The 20,399-nt window shown below is 40.5% G+C and overlaps 1 protein-coding gene across 2 annotated transcripts in view; it reads left to right on the top strand.

The window, feature by feature from the left end:
• The first annotated feature begins 1,540 nt into the window (after window positions 1–1,540).
• Window positions 1,541–20,399, top strand: part of LOC126382824 (collagen alpha-1(XI) chain-like) — a 101,867-nt gene continuing 83,008 nt past the window's right edge. For both annotated transcript variants that reach the window (XM_050032911.1, XM_050032910.1), the window contains exons 1-4: window positions 1,541–1,950; window positions 8,731–8,895; window positions 11,990–12,203; window positions 13,635–13,797. In XM_050032911.1, coding sequence (XP_049888868.1) covers window positions 1,836–1,950; window positions 8,731–8,895; window positions 11,990–12,203; window positions 13,635–13,797 — 657 coding nt within the window. In that variant the 5' untranslated portion in view covers window positions 1,541–1,835. The remainder of the gene's footprint in view (window positions 1,951–8,730; window positions 8,896–11,989; window positions 12,204–13,634; window positions 13,798–20,399) is intronic.

The raw sequence follows: 20,399 nt of genomic DNA, 5'->3' as shown, positions 1-20,399 counted from the left end.
ATCTGATTGCGATAAATGATAAAATGTGCATCCCAGGCTCCACATATTAGTAAGTTGCGTCTAAACAGAGCGAGAGAGATAAGCAGACTTACACAAGCTCTATGTGTGATTAAAAGAAAGCAGAGGAGCAGAATCTCTTGCTGACCGGTGCAGCAAAATGCACTTCTGGAGTGAATGGCGAGGCAACTGCTGACAGGTGGCTGCACAACAGTCATCAAGGCGCTTCCGCGTTCAGTGTAAACATTGTGTTAGTCGTGTTTTACACTGGCAGGCAATCTGTTGCCGTGATATGTTTGCCTTGATCATAAGTTTTTATTTTTGTCAGCACACTGGTTCAGAGAGAGTCGTCAACTATAAAATGAAAAGTTCCCAGTTTACATCTTCAGTCAGATGTGAAAGTCAGAGGAACCTAACTCAGCAGCTGCCACCAACGTGCCCATTGGCAAGATGTCTTCTTCGTCCAGCAGAGTTGCATCATGGCCAACAGTAGAAAACTGTGGTTTCACAAAGTTGCAACCATATGTGGATGTGTTTAAATATGCAAATGCTCAGCACATTTCCCTGGGTAAACAAATGTTCAAAAAGTGCATGATCCTAATAAATCAGACCCCTAGTCCTGCATAACCCTGGAGTCTAAAACAACTAATCAGAGCCTCACTTACACGCACAACAGCATCAGGCCTTATTTTGAAAGGAAGTCCAGGCGTGCAGCCATTAATTTACATTCTAAATACCTAATCCCTATTATTCATTGTCCAAACTGTTATTATTTAATTTGTCACACCTGCGCAGGCTGCGCTAAATGTTTGCCTCAGCCTACTAAATGTCTGCTAACCCCCTGGTTCTAATTTCTGCCTTGTGATAAAACACGTAAACACTGACAAATTTTCCGAAATGTGGTTTGGGTTTGTGTGACAACTGCTGCCATTGCGCTGTTAAAGCCGTCTTTCATCGGCGCACAAGGAAAACCCAATCAAGGGGAGCACTCTATAGCTACCACCTGTGATTCCACTCTTTGTTCCAGCCATCTTTAACCATTAATTATTTTCAGGCCTCAGGAGTTCTGCTGTCCAAGAAAAAACAAACAGGAAAAAAAAAAACAACACTCTGAGGGCTCCTTGAGGAAACTCCTAGAGTCTGGCTTTTATTTTATCCACTGGCCCCATGTAGAAGCTATTCAGACTCTTTTCACATTCTTAGACTTTCAGGAAACCTCTAAAATAACAGCTCCACCCCGCCACTTAATTTGCATTTAATGTGTTGCTTTTACTTCTCCTGTGTCTGCTCCATTCTTAAAAGCTTATTTCTTTATAGTAAAGTTGGGACTTTATTTGTCTTTAAATCTCCTTAAGGTTGTAAAATAATCGTGCCAGAGTGCTTCTAGGATAGTGGGATCATTATCTTCAGCCTTCTCCACTGTGTCCTGTAATTAGGTTGCACTGGGATGAAGTGATGCTCCGCTTGATGCTGTTGCAAAGGGGGCGGGTCCCGAGACAACTTTCCCGACTGGTGATTTGATGAACGGAGGATTTTCCACTGTCAGTATCTTCCAGTCGGTTCAGGTTCAGCGTTGCGGCGTTTGTCCAGCCTCCTGACGGTGCGCAACTCTCAGGGAAGCAGAGTGCTTTGCGCTTTTTTTCATGAAAGCCCTTCACCATCAGTGTGAGAGCTGGGCTTAAGGGGGAGCGGATCTGAAGGGCCCAGTCTGGCTGTGAGAGACATCCTTAGGCTTTCACACATGGCGCTGTAGTACAAGCACACTTTTTGTGGATTGTGGAAGGGACCGAGTTTGATTTAAAAGTCGCCCGTTTTCTGTAAAGCCGCGGGCGCTCATCATGGAGGTGCAAAGGTGGACCACCAGGTGGAAAACGAAACGGTGGCTATGGGATTCAACGCTAATCGCTGTGGTCACATTAAGCTTAATTCTACAAGCTGCCAATGTCAGAGCAGGTAAGAAGACGCACGTTACTCCACGGCGTAGTCACTGTGCCAACTCCAGGGCATCCCGGACAGCTTGAGAGCGTCCTGCAGGCTGGCGGCCAGCCCATAGGTGATAGTGGGCTTAGGTGGAAGCCAGCCATCGTTCATCAACTTAATTTTACTAGACTGCCAATTACTTGTTGTCAAAGTCACCATAAATCAGTATGCAAATCTTTCCAACTGCTCAGTAGACCTGTCCACCTTTTTATATATTCGAGGCATTTTATCCTGTGATGATGACTGTTGTTTTTTAAAGTTTATTTTGAGTGACACCAAACTGAGCCCATATCATATGACTTCACGTGGCTGCACCCAAGTTTCCAGTAACTTTAAAGGGGTTCACCGTATCACCACAGTTGCATCTCTAAGCTTTGTTGATGACTTTGGAGTTAAAACTTAAACTGTATGAGCTAACTACATAATGTTAATGTGTCCAAATTCATATTGTGATATAAGCTTTATTCTTGGCAGAGACTAGCAGAGACGCAGCTCTCCTCCAGTTCCCTCTGAGTATCTAAGTAGGCAGAGTCTGGCATCCAGGTGTGGTCAGCGAGGTGAGGCTGACAGTGCTGATTTCGTCTTGACACAAATACTCTGGTGGTCCGCGTAAAATAAAAAAAGTGCCTAAAAATGACCACTGTGCTTATTGGCTGCGAAAAAACTGTGATTTACACACTGCCGTATCATTTTTGAAAGCTAATGTTATCACAGGAAAAAAAAGGTGCTTGGCAGCACCACTGGAAACCATCTGAGGTTTTACGCATAACATTTACGCACGACTTTTTGCCGATATAACTAGTAGCCCACGTATTGTGCATTAAGGTTTTCCAAAATATTAGTGAAGTAAGAGCCTAATAGTTAAATCAGATTAATAAAAGGCATAAAATTTGAACTTTTTTTAATTTATTTTTTTTAAAGTGTCTAATAAGCTGTCAGCTGCCTTGCTGTCAGCAAGTTTACTGCAGTTTACTGTAGCACAGTGTAACTTGAGACATATACTGTAGGTTTTGTGATTAATATTCAGAAAGTTTATATAATACACTGGGCACAACACTGTGGAATTCTGGGAGTGAAATTCATATTCTGGCCTGAAGGATCACCATCTTTCCACATTATCTGGGCTCCCTACTAAGTCCAAGAAGGGGCGTTGATGGAAAAAAGAAAAAAAATCTGGAGTATTTTCTTTGCTTTAGAAACATATGTGGGTCACATTAACTGCTTCTTTTATATTTCCTTCGTCTGTGAAGTTAGAGACATCTATGCTGTGCTGGGGCTTTAGCCGGGATCAATTTGTGTGTGTCATAGTTGTATTTGGATTTGAGTTGCTTTTTAATATTTGTGGTTTTGACGTCAGATCAATTATCATGCGGCCTTTCAAAAAAATGCCTTCTTGTATCAGAGCTATAATCCTGACAGATATAAAGTCATTTAAGAAAGTTTATATGGCGTCATGGAAAGGTTAATCAGAAACTAATATACAATAGTTGTTGATTTGTTTAATGTATCGCATCCTGTCTAGACATTTCCTCTCTTAAGTCCCACCCCGTCTTGAACCATTAGCATCCACTGTTTTGACTGTACAAGCTCTCTGATACATAAAGAAATCATTCAGCAGTGGGCAAATTGCAGAGCTGCCTCAAAAATGAAAGATTATAAAAGCAAATACCACAGTGGCATGGCTTGCCCGTTGCCCATCTTCCCTCACTCTGACTGATATTTAAACTAACCATAATTGCATGATGTGCTAGCAAACATTTACAGGCTTTCCAATGTACTTTAATTGCCGCCTGTTGCTGCCAACTCTCAGTCGAAGCCAGTGACACAAAAAAGACCGACAAGACATCCCAAGATGCTGCCGCGAGACCGCAGAGACATTAAGTCAGAGTGTCACGGATTGAAAAGTTAATCACAAGTCTAAACTTAAACATCAAGCTGTATGGCACTGATGAGTTATGAGATTGCTGGAAATTTTGACGATACAGCTGAAAATGGTATTTTAATGTGCGAGGGTCTGCCGGTGAAATTGCTTTAATGATTTTTAGAGGTTTCTCCTGTCACTACATGCTTCACTGCCTCGGGGGAAATGGCACTCCTTTGTCATGTTAGTAGCTTGTTAACATGGCAGATAGTATATCACAAGTCCCCGACAGCAGACAGGAAGATGTGTCATTAAATATGAGAGAGACTGACAAATTACCCCTCAGACAAGACTGTGATTAGTCTGAAGCTGCTTTGGTACCTTTAGCATGAGAGAACCGTCTTCTCTCTTATGTGGTTTTCATCCTTATCATTAGAATATGGTTTATTTCTTTTTAAGGTTGGAAGATGGGAGTCTGCTGAGAGTATAGCAAGCTGGCTCCTAGGAGGCCCAAAAGCATTTAAAAAGCTATGCCTATTCATTTGGGGTCTTTAATGGTTTTGGGATATTGCCTGTTTTTCAGGGCTTCTGTGAAGCGATGGTTGTGGAAGGAGAGGGGCTGAAGAGTTGGGGGTGCGGGTGGGCGGGTGTGTGTGGGGTGGGGGGGGGGTGTGGGGGTTCCTGGCCAATTCAGCACATCTGGAATATATGAGGCCTTGAGGTATGCAGTAATGCAGAAAGGCATTCTGAAACTCACAAAGAGACCTTTACTCTAAGCTTTCTTTTTTTCTTTTTTCAAGAACCAGTAGCTCTTTACTTGGGACAATATTCAGAAGAGCTACAGACTATTTTCTTTTTTATGAGGCATTCGGTGTGAGGTTTTAAACTTGGTGTTTGCCTCACATTTGTATTTTATTCCGTCTGTGTTCCAGTCAGAAGTCAGTCTTCAGGACAAAACAAACCCTGTGTCTGCTAAATTGAACTTTGTGCAGTGTCAGTCATAAAGCCTTTTTTTTTTTTTTTTTAAACTCCGTTTAGTCTACTGTTACTGTCTACTAGTTACTGTGGGACTGAATTTAATAGAAATCAAAAGAAAAGACAGTCTGATTTCCCCACAGTGCAGCCTGCCAGATGCTTATACTCTTAGCAATTTAAATTCATGAACTGTGGCATCGGCTGATCTGGACCCATATCAGCATAAACGACTCCAGTCCTTTTCATCACTTAAAGAGGAGATCTGCACAACCTCAAGTGAGCTTAAACTCGAGACACGATCCCCGAGCATGTGCTCAAATCAAGCGGGTTTGATTCACCACTCAAGCTGTTATTTTTCTGGTCACAGGAGAAGTAGCTACAGGGATGGGGCCTTCTCCATTTAGTCTCATGTATGTTTTAGTTGGGAGGGGGGTTGGGGGTTGAGGGGGTTACAGGGAGTGGTGCCAGTGCCATAATGGGTTCAGCATGTGGACTTAAAGCTCCACCCATCAGACCCCCTCCTGGTCACTTAAAGCGAACAGGAACTGCATAATCAGCACTTCCTGGCTTCACGTGCCACATGACTTAAAGAAACGGAAAATGTAAACAGGCGTATATTTTTATAATAAAATTCCTTTCAGTATAAATTGATGTTGAAATGTTTAGTCATGAGGCATTATGGCAAAGTATGGTAAACGTACACTAATGCACTTTAGGGTCGACGGTTTGCATGAAAGGAAAGAACATATGGTTCCTCCATTGATGGGGGGAAAAAGGGTAAAAACACTATATTCTATAACATTAGATGCCTTTAAATAATATCCTCACCACCAATGTATGCTCATTTGCTTTATCTACATCTCTTGACCAAACTTTCTGTCTGTTTCATGCAGTTTTTTGCAGTAGTACAGGGCAAATAAGGGTATTTCCTGTGTTGTGATTTTCAAGAAAGTCCTCTGTCTGATCCCTTTAAAGGCTTTCCCACAATGCTTGCAAGCCACTATCAAACACATGCATCTCAAATTTTTTTTCAAAAAAAGGGAGATTTCACAAATTAAGCCTGCTATCTGCCATTCCTTTAAGGCCTTATCTTCCCAGTGAGATTTTAAGCCGACCAGTCAGACATTGTTTATCATTGCTGGGCCTTTTGAAGAGGACACATCCTGCCTTTGACTCACTGAAAAGACCCATGAATAATATGATGTCTGGACATGGTTGTGCTAGGGTTTTGTTTTTTTTCCCTGCTGTGGTTTTTTGCAACAGTTAAACAAGTAGCAGTTAATACTTGGGTTGCACTGAGTTTGGTTTGGAGTGGAAATTGAGCTGTTAGTCATTTTATTAATTCATTGCATTGGACCTTTAGCTTTTCGAATTCCCCTCTTGGTTGGGTCAAATAGTTTATTGCCAGTTTGTTGATTCAAATTTTCATCTTGCCAATACATACTGCAGAACTGATGTGCGGTCTTAAAATCTTTGTTTTGATTTCAGTATATTAACACTACAACAGTGAAGACATGTTATTACATGTGGTGAATCTCTTTTGAAATTACAAGGCAGCAACTGTTACACCAGTTGTGGTCTGTAATTTGCTTTGAATGAATGCCAGCTTGTTATTAGCAATTAAAACGCCAACTTTAATTCAGAACACCCCGCACTAACATGCTAGCAAACTTAGAATAGATACCTCTGTGTGACTGACACTATTGAGTCTTCATATCTCTTCTCTACAGTGATTATTGTCGCACTACATGTTAGCATTTGCGATTATCCTGTAATTGTGGCTTTTGGCCACAGTGGCTGGTGGTAATCAGCTAAAGTTGCTTGAGAAATTTAGGTTTGAAATACATAACAGCTGCTTATAAACACTAGAGTTAGACTAATAATTTGCCCGGCTAATATATTTATTCACCAATAAGTAAAACATTGTCATACAGAAATGCCAAATGTAGGTCTGAGGTAGGTTCTCCAACTGTAAAATGTCCAGGGCTGCACAATATATCGAAATATTATGGAAATTGCAATATGGCCAAGTGCAATATCCACATTGCAGGAGCTGCAAGTTTCTGATAATGGTCAAATGTGTCACAGCATATCATTATAAATGAAGCATTGTGGTGCTACAGAGATGCCCCAGCCTACAAATGTTCTTCAAGACATACGGAAACATGCTTGGTTGGTACAGACCTCAGCAAAAATCACATCATCATCATCATCATTTTTAAGTATGTTGTAGTTGAAATTAAATGCAACAATTGCATTCCGGTCCATTCCACTATCTGTTAAAATAATAGCAGTATGATTTTTTTATTGCATATTGTGCAGCCCTAAAAATGTCCCACTCAGTACGCATGAAAAACTAACGGAAAAACGAACAATTATAGGATTCGCATCAAGACTTTCACACTTTTTTAGTGTAGACCTCAAAAATCCACTTTTGGTTGGCCCAAAATAAACACATCACATCCATTGTTTTCATAGAGACAGATGGCAGTGTTGCAATACTGTGTATGAATATTACAGTGAGTTGGTCACTTAAGTTGACACTGCAAAGTGAAGATGGTAACAACCTCCTGTGTGAGCCACCCTGTCACAGTCACCACATTGAAAATTTGTTCAAACCTCGAATAAACAGCCTCATCTCACTGTATACTTTTAAGCCCACGTAACCTCAGGCAGACATTAAATCACAGACGGCGTGCTGTACGTCAACACCTCTGTTTATACGCTAGCCCTAAAGCATACCCTATTAGGCTTCTTGAAATTCCCCCATAATCACACTGTAACCAATTATGCCTGGAGGAATGGGAGAGATAGAGGTTTAAGAGACAAACATTTACAGAATGGGAAATAAGCGTCTCAGGAGTGAAGGTCGAGTTAGACAATTACTGGGGAGAGAAGAAATGAGAAACTGTTTATGACTGCACTGCACAGTAGTTATAAACCTGAGCACCAGGTCCATTGATAGAAAAGAGTCTAGTAGGGTTAAGAAGCTTGTAAAGCTGCCCCCCCTCTGCGATCTCCGTATCCCAAAGACCCAGTGATCAGCAGCATTGAGTTTTATCATCCCATAGATGCTGAGGCTTTTGGCCGTGGGGGTAACTGTGGAGTTGAGGAGGGGGGCCAATTACCTCCGCTGAATGGTTACCAACATTTTTACAGCTCCTCTGACAAGGTAGCTCATAAAGCAACAACTGGTCAGACTGACAGCCAACAGTCCCTACACAGGCAAGGGGTGTAATGGGTGTAAATGTTGACTTATCATCAAAATGCCAGGTCCTATAAGATTTTCAGTTAAGTGATGAAATACGCTCACAGTGTACTGTAAAATTACATGCCATGTACACTCATCCATCAACTTAAACACAGTTATTTAGATCGTAATGTTGCACGCATTTATTTTTTATTAGATTTCTATAAGATTAAGTTAATTTAATTTATATTGTTGCAGCATATGCAGCGAATACACCTTTGGCAGTCGATGCGTGTTCATTTTCTGTGCACATGATGCACTGTGTTTCCAGCAGACTGAGAATTTACTTCTACATTTAGGAGTTGACTGAGAAACATCACATTTACAAGCTGATTTATGATTAGGAAAGTCATGTTTTTTATCCAAGCAACTGCACATGTATGCAGCATCATAGACAGGTTTTCAAACAATCTATACTTTGAGCTGCGTTTCCACATATACCTTTGAAAGTATCAATACATTTAAAGTACAAGAAGCAAAACCCCTTAAAACTTCTTCTCAGGTGGGAACAAAGCTATTTGAGTGTCCCACCCAAAAATGGAACATTGACTTGGCACTTCGGACAAATGCATTCCCCTAGTAGCTTGTTGCCAAGCAAGTGTTATGAAATGGTTGCTGCCCAAGTATCCTTGGAAAATGAAATCAATTCTCTGTTCTGCCTCCACAGCCGAACCAGTAGATGTACTGAAGGCTCTTGACTTCCAGAGTTCTCCTGAAGGAGTAAAGAAAACAACAGGCTACTGCACAGTCCGGAGAGGATCCAAACCCGACGTTGCTTACAGAGTGGGAAAGCAGGCTCAGATCAGCGCTCCAACCAAACAGCTCTTCCCAGGTAACCTCATTCCTCACTCATCACAGATCACATGTATTTATACTGAAGCTGAACCAGGCAACAATAGAAAATGGATCTCACAAAAGCAGTAACAATACAATAACTGATTTAGATGTAAATAAACTGCACATAGCATTTACCAGCTCATGGTTTTGTTATGCTTTATACCAAAGAACACCAAAGATATGAAAAGATGTTAAAGTTGTAATGTTGGTGAGTGTAGCGTTTCATCAGGATCACTTGCGCACTGTTGTTCAGGAGATAGTTTGCATTGTATTTTATTGCCTCTGTCACTTTAAATTTATACTTTGATCTAACATTTGAATTTTATTCGGGCAAATTTCATAGAATTAAAGTATCTCAGAGATGGATGATGTCACCATTTGTTGCGATGTCATGGGTGCGCTTTTGTATAAAGTCTTGAAAATGCAGCTTATACACAGGAATGCTTGGACATCTCATTGTAAAATAAGTTATCCAGCTTTTAAATAAGACTAAAACTGCAGCCATGGCTCTGTGAGACTTCCCATAGGCACAGTGCTGCTTTAAGCTTAATGCTAACATTGGCATGCTAACATGCTAACAGTGACAAAGCTGATGTTAAGAAGGTATACTGTTAGGTGTTTAACATGTTTTTAGAATTTTAGCATGCTATCGTTTACTAATTATACGAAGCAAAACTATACACGAAACTGAGGCTGATAGCAACGTCATGAGTTTTGCAGGAATTTGGTCACAAACCAAAGTTGAGATATTTCAGTCAAGACCAAAGAAGTAGAACGACCCACCAGCAGGTCGACAGATCAACATTGTCATCCTTAGAGCCAGAAATTTTATGCCTACTCAAACAAATAATTGTCTGGATAAAAATGAAACAGATGCTTTTGTTTACTGTCTTGAACCACTTAATGGCAACAATAAAAACATCTTCAAGATATTTAAATTTCACAATAAAACAGCAAATAAATGATGTAATGAGTAATGAAACTCTTCACTACAAACACCTGTCTTCGAAAATGCGGAGCAGACTCTCGGCAGTTATTTTCTAGAAGATGCGTCGACTGCATTGGTGTTTCAGAAGGCTCCAACAGCCCATAGGGGATGAGACTCACTCAGCACATGTGTATGAAATGTCATGTAAACATATGAATCAAGTAAGAAGAGCAACACCAGATTTTTGTTATTGGATCTTTGAGGGAAACCTACAATTTATTACAGCAAATCAATGGGAGGAATATTTCTTTTGATGCTTTGTGGACTGATCTTGTCAATAAAGTATCTTTCCTCAAGTTTGATTGCTGGCAGACTGCAGTGTGCTGTGTTTGGCTGATGCAGTGAAATGTAGCAGGGTTTTCATACTGAGTGCGCATTGCCTGACTCAAAATCTGCTGCCCGGCTGTTTGTGAGAAATAAAGCCATATTTATTTTATTAGGAAGGAGTCCACTCAGGGAAACAAAAAAGCTATTTGACTGTCTAACCATTTGGTTCGCTACTTTCTTACACAGCACTACTCATAAGCTAATCCAGAAATTGAATAATGAGCTGTAGGGGACAAGACTTCTGTCATCGCTGATGGCTGAAGAAAACCAATGAGCTGTTGACAGATGTCAATTTCCAACATTGTTAGTTGCTTTATTTCCCTCGCTGAAATATGAAACGTACCGTATTTAAGCACAAATAAAAAGCATATATAATAATGAAGTTCATATCCGTTGGGGGCCAGTTCATTTTTTATTACAAGGGCAAAGTGTAGAAGCAGCCCCCAATTGCTTACTTACTTAAAACTAACTTGGCAAGAAAGTGCATAGAAATTTATTAGCTGTGGGCTGTTGGATAAATTATCCCAGTATGTGTTTCTTTTTTTCAGTTTGGCTTGATGTCAAAGAATAAAAAAACAGCACGAAATAGGGTGAGGTATTAGAACAAACGTCTGTGATTTTTGGCGTGAACTGCCAGCACACCTTACACTTTCAATAACGGAAACTTGAAGACTGTAATGAAGCTCGAGAGGTGAGATGTTGCAGGTGCCATGGAAGCAAAGTGTCAAAATGTCCCCAGCCAGAATAAGTGGGCTTTTATTTGATCGGGATTAGTTATTTTGTCGTTGAACCCAGCTATTATGGTTTTAAAAAATATGACATTTGTTTGAGTATTTACAGCCCTTGTAAAATTATTGTGGCTACATCACCACTATTAAGTCCTTTCAGGGGATGCCAAGGTCTCTTTCAGCTTCCTTAATAAACACTGCTCCAGGTCCAGTTGTCTAGACGCTGAGGTTTAATGTGAGGGGAGAAAGTAAGAGAACCAATAAACTTGCTTATTTTTCAATTTAGTGACAACGCAATTGCCTTTGTCATAGGCGTAGATGTTGGAGGGGTCTCAGGGGACCCTTCTGCCTCAATATAAATAACATACATATTTGTCCCCTACAGGAAAAACATGTAAGTAGCAGAGGACTTCTGCTTAAACTTACTTATTATACCATAAATTGATGCAGAAAAAGCACAGACTGGTGCATAACAATTTACCAGAATGCAGGACGTTAAGTGTCTGATGCTCAAAATTTTCTTGCGAAGGACCCCAGACCCCCTTATTTATATGTGTCCCCCCAATGTTGAAACAAAACCTACGCCCTTGGCCCTTGTAAAGACATCAGTAGAAGATACTTGAATAAATGAAAGGTCATAAGGTGAAATGTAGTCTTGTTTTCTGGCTTTACTTTCACTACACACTGTGAGAGAGTGGTATCAATCTTCTTATCTGATCTCTACAACAATATGCGCCTTACCGTAAATGACGAACTATTCGTCCAACTTAAAGAAGGAAGGTAAACCTTTCTGCAGCATCCTCAGAAATGAAGTAAATGTTCCTACCCCAGCTACCCCACAACAGCCATTCAATTAAATTTAATTAAAAGTGCTGTGGTTACACTGGGAAGTTCCCCCTGTGGGTAATTGTATGAATCTAAAGCAGAGCAATGCTGTTTAAAAGCCTCTTACAAAAAATGTGCAGTTACCCAGATTTTATAGCCACATATCTGGTGGTCCTTACTAACATACCAATCTACATGGCTGCTGCTTGTTCAACTTTCAGGAGGAGTCTTCCCGGAAGATTTCTCCATCCTGTTTACCATCAAGCCCAAGGCTGGCCTCCAGTCCTTCCTGCTGTCCGTGTACAACCAGCAAGGCATCCAGCAGCTCGGCGTGGAGGTGGGCCGTGCCCCCGTCTTCCTGTATGAGGACCAGCATGGCAAGCCTGCCCCGGAGGAGTACCCCCTGTTCCGCTCCATCAACCTTGCTGACGGCAAGTAAGTGACTGACTGCTTCTCAAGAGGGCCTGAACATGTTGGGTCAGATGTGGGTGGTGGGTTTTTATATCCCCTGGATTTTTGCTGGTCTGTGTCCCATTTCCAGTGCTCAATGTAAAAGCTCAAGTTTGCTGTGAAGCTTGTGTGATTGGCTCAAGAGCAAAGCAGCATATTTTGAGGCCCATCTTGAGCACTTTATCAAAATTTATAGGTTGTGTTTTATGCTAAACAAAACCAATCTGCTTAACGTATTTTCTCAAGCTTTCAGAATATAGTTAACTATTCGAGCCTGCTAAACTGACACACTGCTCTAAGGATTTATTACCATCTTGTGTTTGTTCAGTCATTAAAACCATATGGAACAAGTCAGACAGTATGGCAAATAAATTGCTGGCAGCAATTTGATGACAGCCTTTTCTTTCCCAGATTATTTACAGCAGTTGTATACTGACATGTAGTAATGGGCAGGGTCTTCATAATCTGCATAGCTGCCCAGTGACATTGACACAAATCACTGTTAAAAGTTGCCATCAATCATTTGTACGAATGCTTACAGAAATGATTCCATGCATGGCTGTTTGTCTGTTATAGATTATATGAGGAATATAAACATTACAGTGTAAATATACAGCAGTCATTTCCAATTTTGCTAATCTAAGGAGTTTGTAGTAATGTCCAGTTAACACATTTTGACCCTCTCCAAATTTATACTGACATATCTGCCTCTGTATTGAAGGACAAACCCATGCAAAAGCAGTCATTTATTAGATATTAGTGTGATCTTTAAATTTATTGGGTTTGCTCAGGCTTTTTCTGATTCTTTCTGGTATACTGTTTCACCAAATTTAAATGTATATTTCACTGCAAACTCAAAGGTATGGAAACTGTAGACATTCAAGGGAATTGGCAGACAAGTTGGAAAACACACTCACTAGCTTTCGTGCCAAGAGTAAGTTGAAAAGTTGATGCCACTCATGCTTGTATGATACATATAAAGCAATAGCCAGCCGACAGTTAGCTTAGCATGAAGTCTGGACCCAGAAGCAAACAGTTTACCTGGCTCTGTTTAAAAAATAAAAATAAATTGTCGTTTTTATATGAGATATATTGTTTTCATTGGTGAGCTTTAGCACCATTAGCAGGCAGATATTGTTGCTATCAGACAGAGCCAAGCTAACGGTTCTCAACTGCTTACAGTCTTAACGTTAAGCTAAGCTAGGCTAATTAGCTGCTAGCTGCTTTATATTTGACGTACAGATATCACAGTAGTAACCTATTTGTCTTCTCATCTAAATCTTGTCAAGAAAGTGTTCCCAAAATGTCACACTATTTCTTTAAAGATAAACTGTGGCAATTTTTTGAAAGGATAGGAAGTGCCAGAGTGTTTTGGTATGTATTTCTGACCCCTCATTTTTCTCACCTGCTGCATAGATGGCATCGTGTCGCCATCAGCGTGGAGAAGAAGAGTGTCACCATCATCGTGGACTGTAAGAAGAAGGTGACCCGACCCCTCGCCAGAAGCGACCAGGCCGTTATCAACACAGAAGGCATTACTGTCTTTGGCACCAGAATCCTGGATGAGGAAGTCTTTGAGGTAAGGCGGCCATTTTGAATCACTCTTCATCTGGATTACGCTTGCTGCATTGTGACTATGGAGTGAATAGGTTTAAAGGAAGCACTCAGAAGCACTTATTTGCTTTTTTGTCAAGCGTTACAGTGGATGAGAAGATGGATGCCATGCTCAGATTTGTGCTTTGAAGTATTTATTAAGAGCCAGGAGGCAATTAGCTTGGGTTAGCATTAAGAGTGGAAGCAGGAGGAAACGCCTAAGATGGCCTCACTGCACCCGGCCATGACCACCAAGACATTTCCCATGAAACCACAACTTGTCATTTTCACTTTTCTGTTTGTGCACTGATTAATCATATTAGATGCTGCTGTGTTGGCAGGAATATTTCTGAACTTTGAAGAGAGTCATGCCAGTCCTGTCTTCATGCTAAGCTTGAATCAACGCATGAGATTGCTGATAATCTTTTCATCCAAATGTTGGCAAGAAAGCGAATGAATGTGCTTCCCAGAAATCTTCAACTATTCCTTGAACACTCACCTTGGTTGTATCAGTGCAGAGAACTTAAGTATGATTAAGGCTGTCAAAGGCTATATTATCCTTGTTATTATCATCCAATAGTTCTTGCCGTCTTGGAAAGATACAACACAATTCACCTCTGACATTTAAATCTATTGTAAGAATCTGCTTCAAGATGTCTCCATCATCTCCACACAAGTGTCTTTCCAAAATATAATGCAGACATTTGCCACTAGATTGAAGTGATTATGTTTTGAGGGAGTTTGGAAAGCTTACTTAGATGCCAGCGATTTCTCCATTCTGGTTAAGTGCGGATGTAATCGAAAGCATATTGTGAATCTTGCTCTCAATGAATCTCATTTACCATTGTGAAAAGGGACAATTTTAGTGTCTAATACTTTAAGTCCAAACGCTTTGAGGCCAGACATTTTATTTGTCTTTCATTAACTTGTGCATACAGTAAATGGTGAATTTTATTGGCCAGAACAACAATATTGGTTTTGTGTACTTGGCAAGAGTCGTGGGCAATGTCTGTGGAAAGGCTACTTGCACAGTGTGTTGTTCAAAGGGTTTTTTTGTTTCTCAGCACTGGTTCGGATTTGTTTGAATAGCTGACTTATTAAAAAAGAAGCCTGAGGTCTAATAGGCCTCAGTTGGTTATATTGGACAGTGTGTTATTTAAGAGCCATGACTTTTCTTATTATTTGCGAGATTATTTTACATTATTTCCTCAATATTTGTGTCTATCAGAGCTCAGAATTAAAATTCACAGCTCATTGTGAGGTGTTGATTATGAAATGGAGGTCCTAGCTACTAGGTTTAGCACAGGTAGCTGTGAGCTGAGTGGAAAATGTGAGCTGAATGCTAGCTCCAAAGACAATAGCCTCTCTTTGATGTCTGCATGTGGAATGCTTGCTAAGTAGAACAGCCTGCAAAATGTTTGCCTCCAGGTCAGAGATGACTTTCCACAGAGGAGCCACTTGGAAACGGGATCCCACCCTTCTTCAGTGATAGGTTTTTGGCAAGCAGATCACATTGCTAGATATAGAGGTTTAACGTATAGACAAGTTGAGGCCATGATAAGAAGAGTCAGTGCAGTTTCCAGCAGTATGTTTTGACATTTAACATTTACTATTGTATTAAAGTACAATGAGCACACTCAGAGTAAATTAGTTTTATAACATGAGTGAAAGCCACAGTGATTAGAGTTGGGATTGTAATTAAGGTAATTGAGAGTTGAGTGGAGTGGAGTGGAGCCTAGCACTTTCACCAAGCCCTTTCTATTTTTAATGCTGGTTTAAGACCAGCTATTTGGCTTTTGTGAGTGCTCTTTGTTTGAACGAATTTAACACTAAATGGTATTGAATTACAGAGTAATTTGTTTTGTTCACTTTTTAAAAACCTAGAGAAGAGAGAACGATTCCTTTTGTCCCAAGGGTTGAGCTTTTTTTGCAGTTTCCAAGGTGGTTTTAATCAGCGTATCACACGAAAAAAATGTTGTGGTGGCCCAGCTAGAAATTCATCCATATCTCAAACTGTAATTATTTCCACTTCAAGTTTGATAACCCTGGATTTGTTGATTGCAAACTGGCTACTTGTGGACACACACTGCTCTGCTATTGGCAAACATCCTTACAGGCCATAAGGGTCTTGGCGATATACTATAGATTTCTACAGATAAAAACAAGTTTCTAAAGCAAGCCATGTGTTCAGAATTGTTGCTTATGGAATACTTAGGCATTTATTCTACAGCTGTTATAGGTATACTATAATTAGTATACATTGGAGGCTATGGGACCTTTGGAACAATTCTTGCTGCAGTATCTACTGTAGATAAACTAAAAAATGTTAATTCATTGGGTTCTTAGAACTTTGATCCAGCTTCAACGCATAGGTGTAGTTAATTAAGCTTTGCTGTATAATGTACAATGAGATACAACATGTTTGTGAGCTTCAGAGGTTTTATAGCCGTATTTTTGAACAGTTGACAGAGACAGGGTATTTGTTTCTCCTGGCGCAACCTCCACATTTAACGCATTGAAATATGAGTGGTATTTAACTTTTTATACAATTCTGTTACACCCCAAAATGCTTCATTTTGATTAAATTTAGCATGCATATTTTTAGTCCCCAGAGGATAGATCCCAATCAGGGTTGGAAATTAGCACCAGCCACCTGCCAAATGTTGGTAAACTATGGAAGCGGCTGCTAGATTTGCTTCACTCGCCAGCCAAAAGAAACAATGGTATCTGTTGAGTGGTTGGTGGATTTTGGAATCCACCAGCCAGTTCATGTCCAACCCTGATCCCAATAGGCGTTTTTGGACCAAACAGTTGGGGAGTCCCTTAGAGCAGTGGTTCCCAACTGGTGGGTCATGGGCCAAAAGTTGGTCACAGGTCCTTACTAAATGGACTGCAAGTGACTCACTTTATTTTGAATTACTGTGAATTTCCAGCACAGAGCTTTTATTTTTAAGTGCCATTTCCTGCTGTAGAGTGAGTGACTAACAGACAGCTACTAGACAGAGACCGCAAACTAGCTCAAATGCAAGTATGTACCCTGTGGCTGGGCCAGTTGGGAACCACTGCCTCAGAGGAACTGTCCATTGAGGAGCTCCCCCGAGAACTACGTACCTTCAAGGGCTTTTTTTCTGTTTGCATTCACCTCACCAATAACATCACAAAGTGACATAAGCCGACTGGCTGCTGATATAGCAATGTCACTTTCGCTTTGACTAGTCTAAATTGCATTGTATTTTCCCTGTCACATATATGATCAGTAAAGTCAAAACTTCATCATCGGTTCATTTGTCAGAGCTGTTTTCTGTGTTTTGCATTGTCTGTTGTTTACAAGGCTAAGGTTTTTTAAAATGGCGCATGCTGGTGCTGCATTGGCTCATGTGTTTGACCGGTAAGCCTTTTGTCATTCAAGGTTCCTGAACAGTAGTTTGAAATGGAAGCTAAAAAAGTTCTTCAAAATGGCGTTTTAAGAACTACGATCGTTCTTGACACATTAAAAAGGTTAGTTCTTAGAACTACTAAAAACACCCAATGATTATATTGATATTTGACCTCCGTCTGCCACCATTATAAACCAAAACTTTGATAATGTATCTTAAAAATTGAATTGCCAGATTTCCATGGAATTTTCTGTGGTCATTTGTGATGGTCATGTTCTTATGGCTCGCACTGTAGCTATAGGCAAATGCAAATCTCTTAACTTTGAAAATTAACATACCCTAACCTTGGCGTTAGTTATTTTCTTGCCTTTGTAAATTAATCCAACAAAAGGCAAACCTTTACTCTGGCTATGCCTCCATTGGGTTATCTGAAGAATTTTGGATTCACAGTTATGAGAAAGTATCTCAGAAATTGTGGCTGTTGAGCATAGCAAGCCTGAGCTTCCCAACTTTGGAGCCATTCCACAGTTTAATTACTGAGGCTGGCTGTGAGCTTTCTCACTAAAACAGCTTTGAGCTGCGAGCACATGGCTACCTTACTGCAGTAGATTGCATAAGCAGGTGTCAAAGCTGGAAGCACAGGGGAGAGCGAAGGCTTGGGGAAAATATGATCAGTGTGTGCTTAGTCTTGGCTCAGATTGCACAGCTGTTTAAAAGATATGCTCACTGACTGGGCGTCCAAATGCCTTTTTTTCCCCCTTTCTCCTGCTTTTTCTTCTTTTAAATAAAAGCCACACGATATTTGAATCATCTCTCATTTTTATGCAAATCCATTTTTCAGACTTTAGGGTGGGATTCTTTGTTTGTGCCGTGTGCCAGACTGTGTGTTTACGTGTGTGTGTTGTTTCATACGTGCATGCATGCATAAAAACGTGTGTCTGTGGGAAGGCGAAGATAGTTTGTTTATGTGTCTGTCATTACTGCACAGTAGATCGTTCCAAAACGCTGTCCCTCAAGCAGGACAGTCTTTGGCAGGGGAATCTAACAAGGCTCTGATGGGCTCTAAGCTTTAAAGTGAATCATTGTTTATTGTTGAGTTGGCAGGAAGAGAAACGCTCTGACTGTTTCTCATCTGCTTCAGTCACTTTTCACCCTCCAGCGCTCGTCACAAAATGTTTTGGTTTGGGTTGTGTCATAGGAATATAGTAATTAATTCACATTTGTTCGAGTGTTGCTGTTACTGAAAAGGCCATCAGTCACTGATATTTTCAACTTGTAATAATATGAACAAATAGAAGACTTTAACGTGTCTTTGTCAAAGTGTACCTGTATCTGACCTCCTTGTCCCCTGTGCTGTAACCCTCACTAACTGGTCCTAGCCCAGCCAGGAAGTAATGGACCCAAGGTGCTTCTTAAAAACTTTTGCTGATGGAAAAGAGCAGAGCGAGGAAAAAGAGACATAGAGAGAGAGAAGTGAAGAAAGGGCAGGCAGGCAGGCAGGCAGACAAGCAAGCAGATGGTTCAAACAGTTCAACAGTTTTGTGAGCTACTGGCAGACGAAATGTTTTAATATTCGAAGGGTGCAAGACATTCGTATGCCTCCAGTGCTTGAAAAGAAACTTTATCCTTGTGCTGACCACAAAGGCTGCATTTGATAAAACACTGGGAGAAATCAGGGAGAGTATTATACATTTTTTCCTCCTCTCTGCTTCTTGGTTAATTGTTGTCCTTGTACAGTTTTGAAATTCCATCTGTCTATTTGTTCTTTCAAGATGTTCTCCCAGCTCAGAGTTTGGAAAAGCAGGCTTTTGAAATGATAGAGAAAGTGCAGAAGTAAGTTATGGTTATAAGAGATACTGCAAGTTTGCATGATGTGCATTTTAAAAGCAGAAACATCTGCAAGAGACTGTTGATTTGAGCGGTCGTAGTCTGCATGGCTTCTGAGCTGGCCGCATCTGGCTGATGATGGGTCAGTGTGACAGGCAGGTTACAGTGACACCCCTAAAGGTTTTCTCTGAACTATTTCTTTGATAGAAATAAGTTTCTGTGAAAGTTTTTTTGCTGCAAGGTGTGTAGTGTCTCAGTGTTGCAGTATTAAGAACTGTCCTTTAATTCATTTATTCATGTTAAGACCTCATTCAGTTGACCTTTGAGGCCAGATGAAATCCTGATGTCATGAAAGGATGCTGCTAGTAACTAGTAGAAAGTCTGTAAAGTAAAAATATCACACAAACGTAGAATTTGTGATCACGGCACACTTTTATCTCCAGCCACTGCATGCGTTTGTGTTTTACTGGGTCAGACTGCAGATGCTCTGGGCATACTTCCAAATGTGTGTTCCAGGTGCATTAATATCCTCCAGCTGTTCCCTGCAGGCAAAGTGACCTGCTGCACCTGGACACAGACAAAAACCTTTCAACCACCTAATTACGCACTTAAATGTTGTTCTGTAAGCATTAGTGGAAACTACGTGTCATTATTTAACAATGTACAGTAGGGCTGTAAAGTGGGATTATTTTGTCATCAATTGATTTGCCAATTTTGTCTATAAAATAGTAAAAAAATTCCAAGTATAATTTCTCAGAGCCCGAGATGACGTCTTCAAAAGTCTTATAGTTTTATAAAATTACCTTTTGCACACAGTGTTATATGGGACAGGAATAGGGATGTCCCGATCATCGGCCGTCGATACTAGCAAAAAACGTGCATCGGCATCGGATCGGACTGTATGGAAAAATGCCGATCCAAGAAGTCCGATTCAGTTTTTCACGGAGTCCGATCCAGGTTTTCCGGCCAGCCCAGCACTCCGCGATTCAAGCAGTCCATTCTAGTGATCCGCTCCAGCTCTTACTATCAATCCACCAGGCCAGCATGCAGACACACATGGAGGGAAGGGTAGGAAGAGTAGCGGTCAATTTAGTTAACTATTTGTTTTCTGCTCTGTTTTTTTGAGAGTGATATTTTTATTTGGTTTACACTCTTACTGTTTAAGTAAAGAGCACTGATGGCACTGTTTTGGGCACAATTAGTGAAATTGGAGCCATGGATGGACTATTGCTTGTTTAAACAGGCTCAGACTGACACTACTAAAATAACTGAAAAGGAAAGGCTGCATTGTTTGTTAAATGTCAACAATGTCTTGTGGTGTTAATCTATTTTTTATTTATTAGGGGGCCAAAGCAGAAGTGTGTGGAGTCTTGCTGCTATTTTA

The sequence above is a fragment of the Epinephelus moara genome, chromosome 21, assembly GCF_006386435.1.
Source record: "Epinephelus moara isolate mb chromosome 21, YSFRI_EMoa_1.0, whole genome shotgun sequence".
Classification (NCBI taxonomy): domain Eukaryota; kingdom Metazoa; phylum Chordata; class Actinopteri; order Perciformes; family Serranidae; genus Epinephelus; species Epinephelus moara.
The sequence above is the reverse complement of the archived record's forward strand: the minus strand, read 5'-3'. Positions and strand labels throughout refer to the sequence as shown.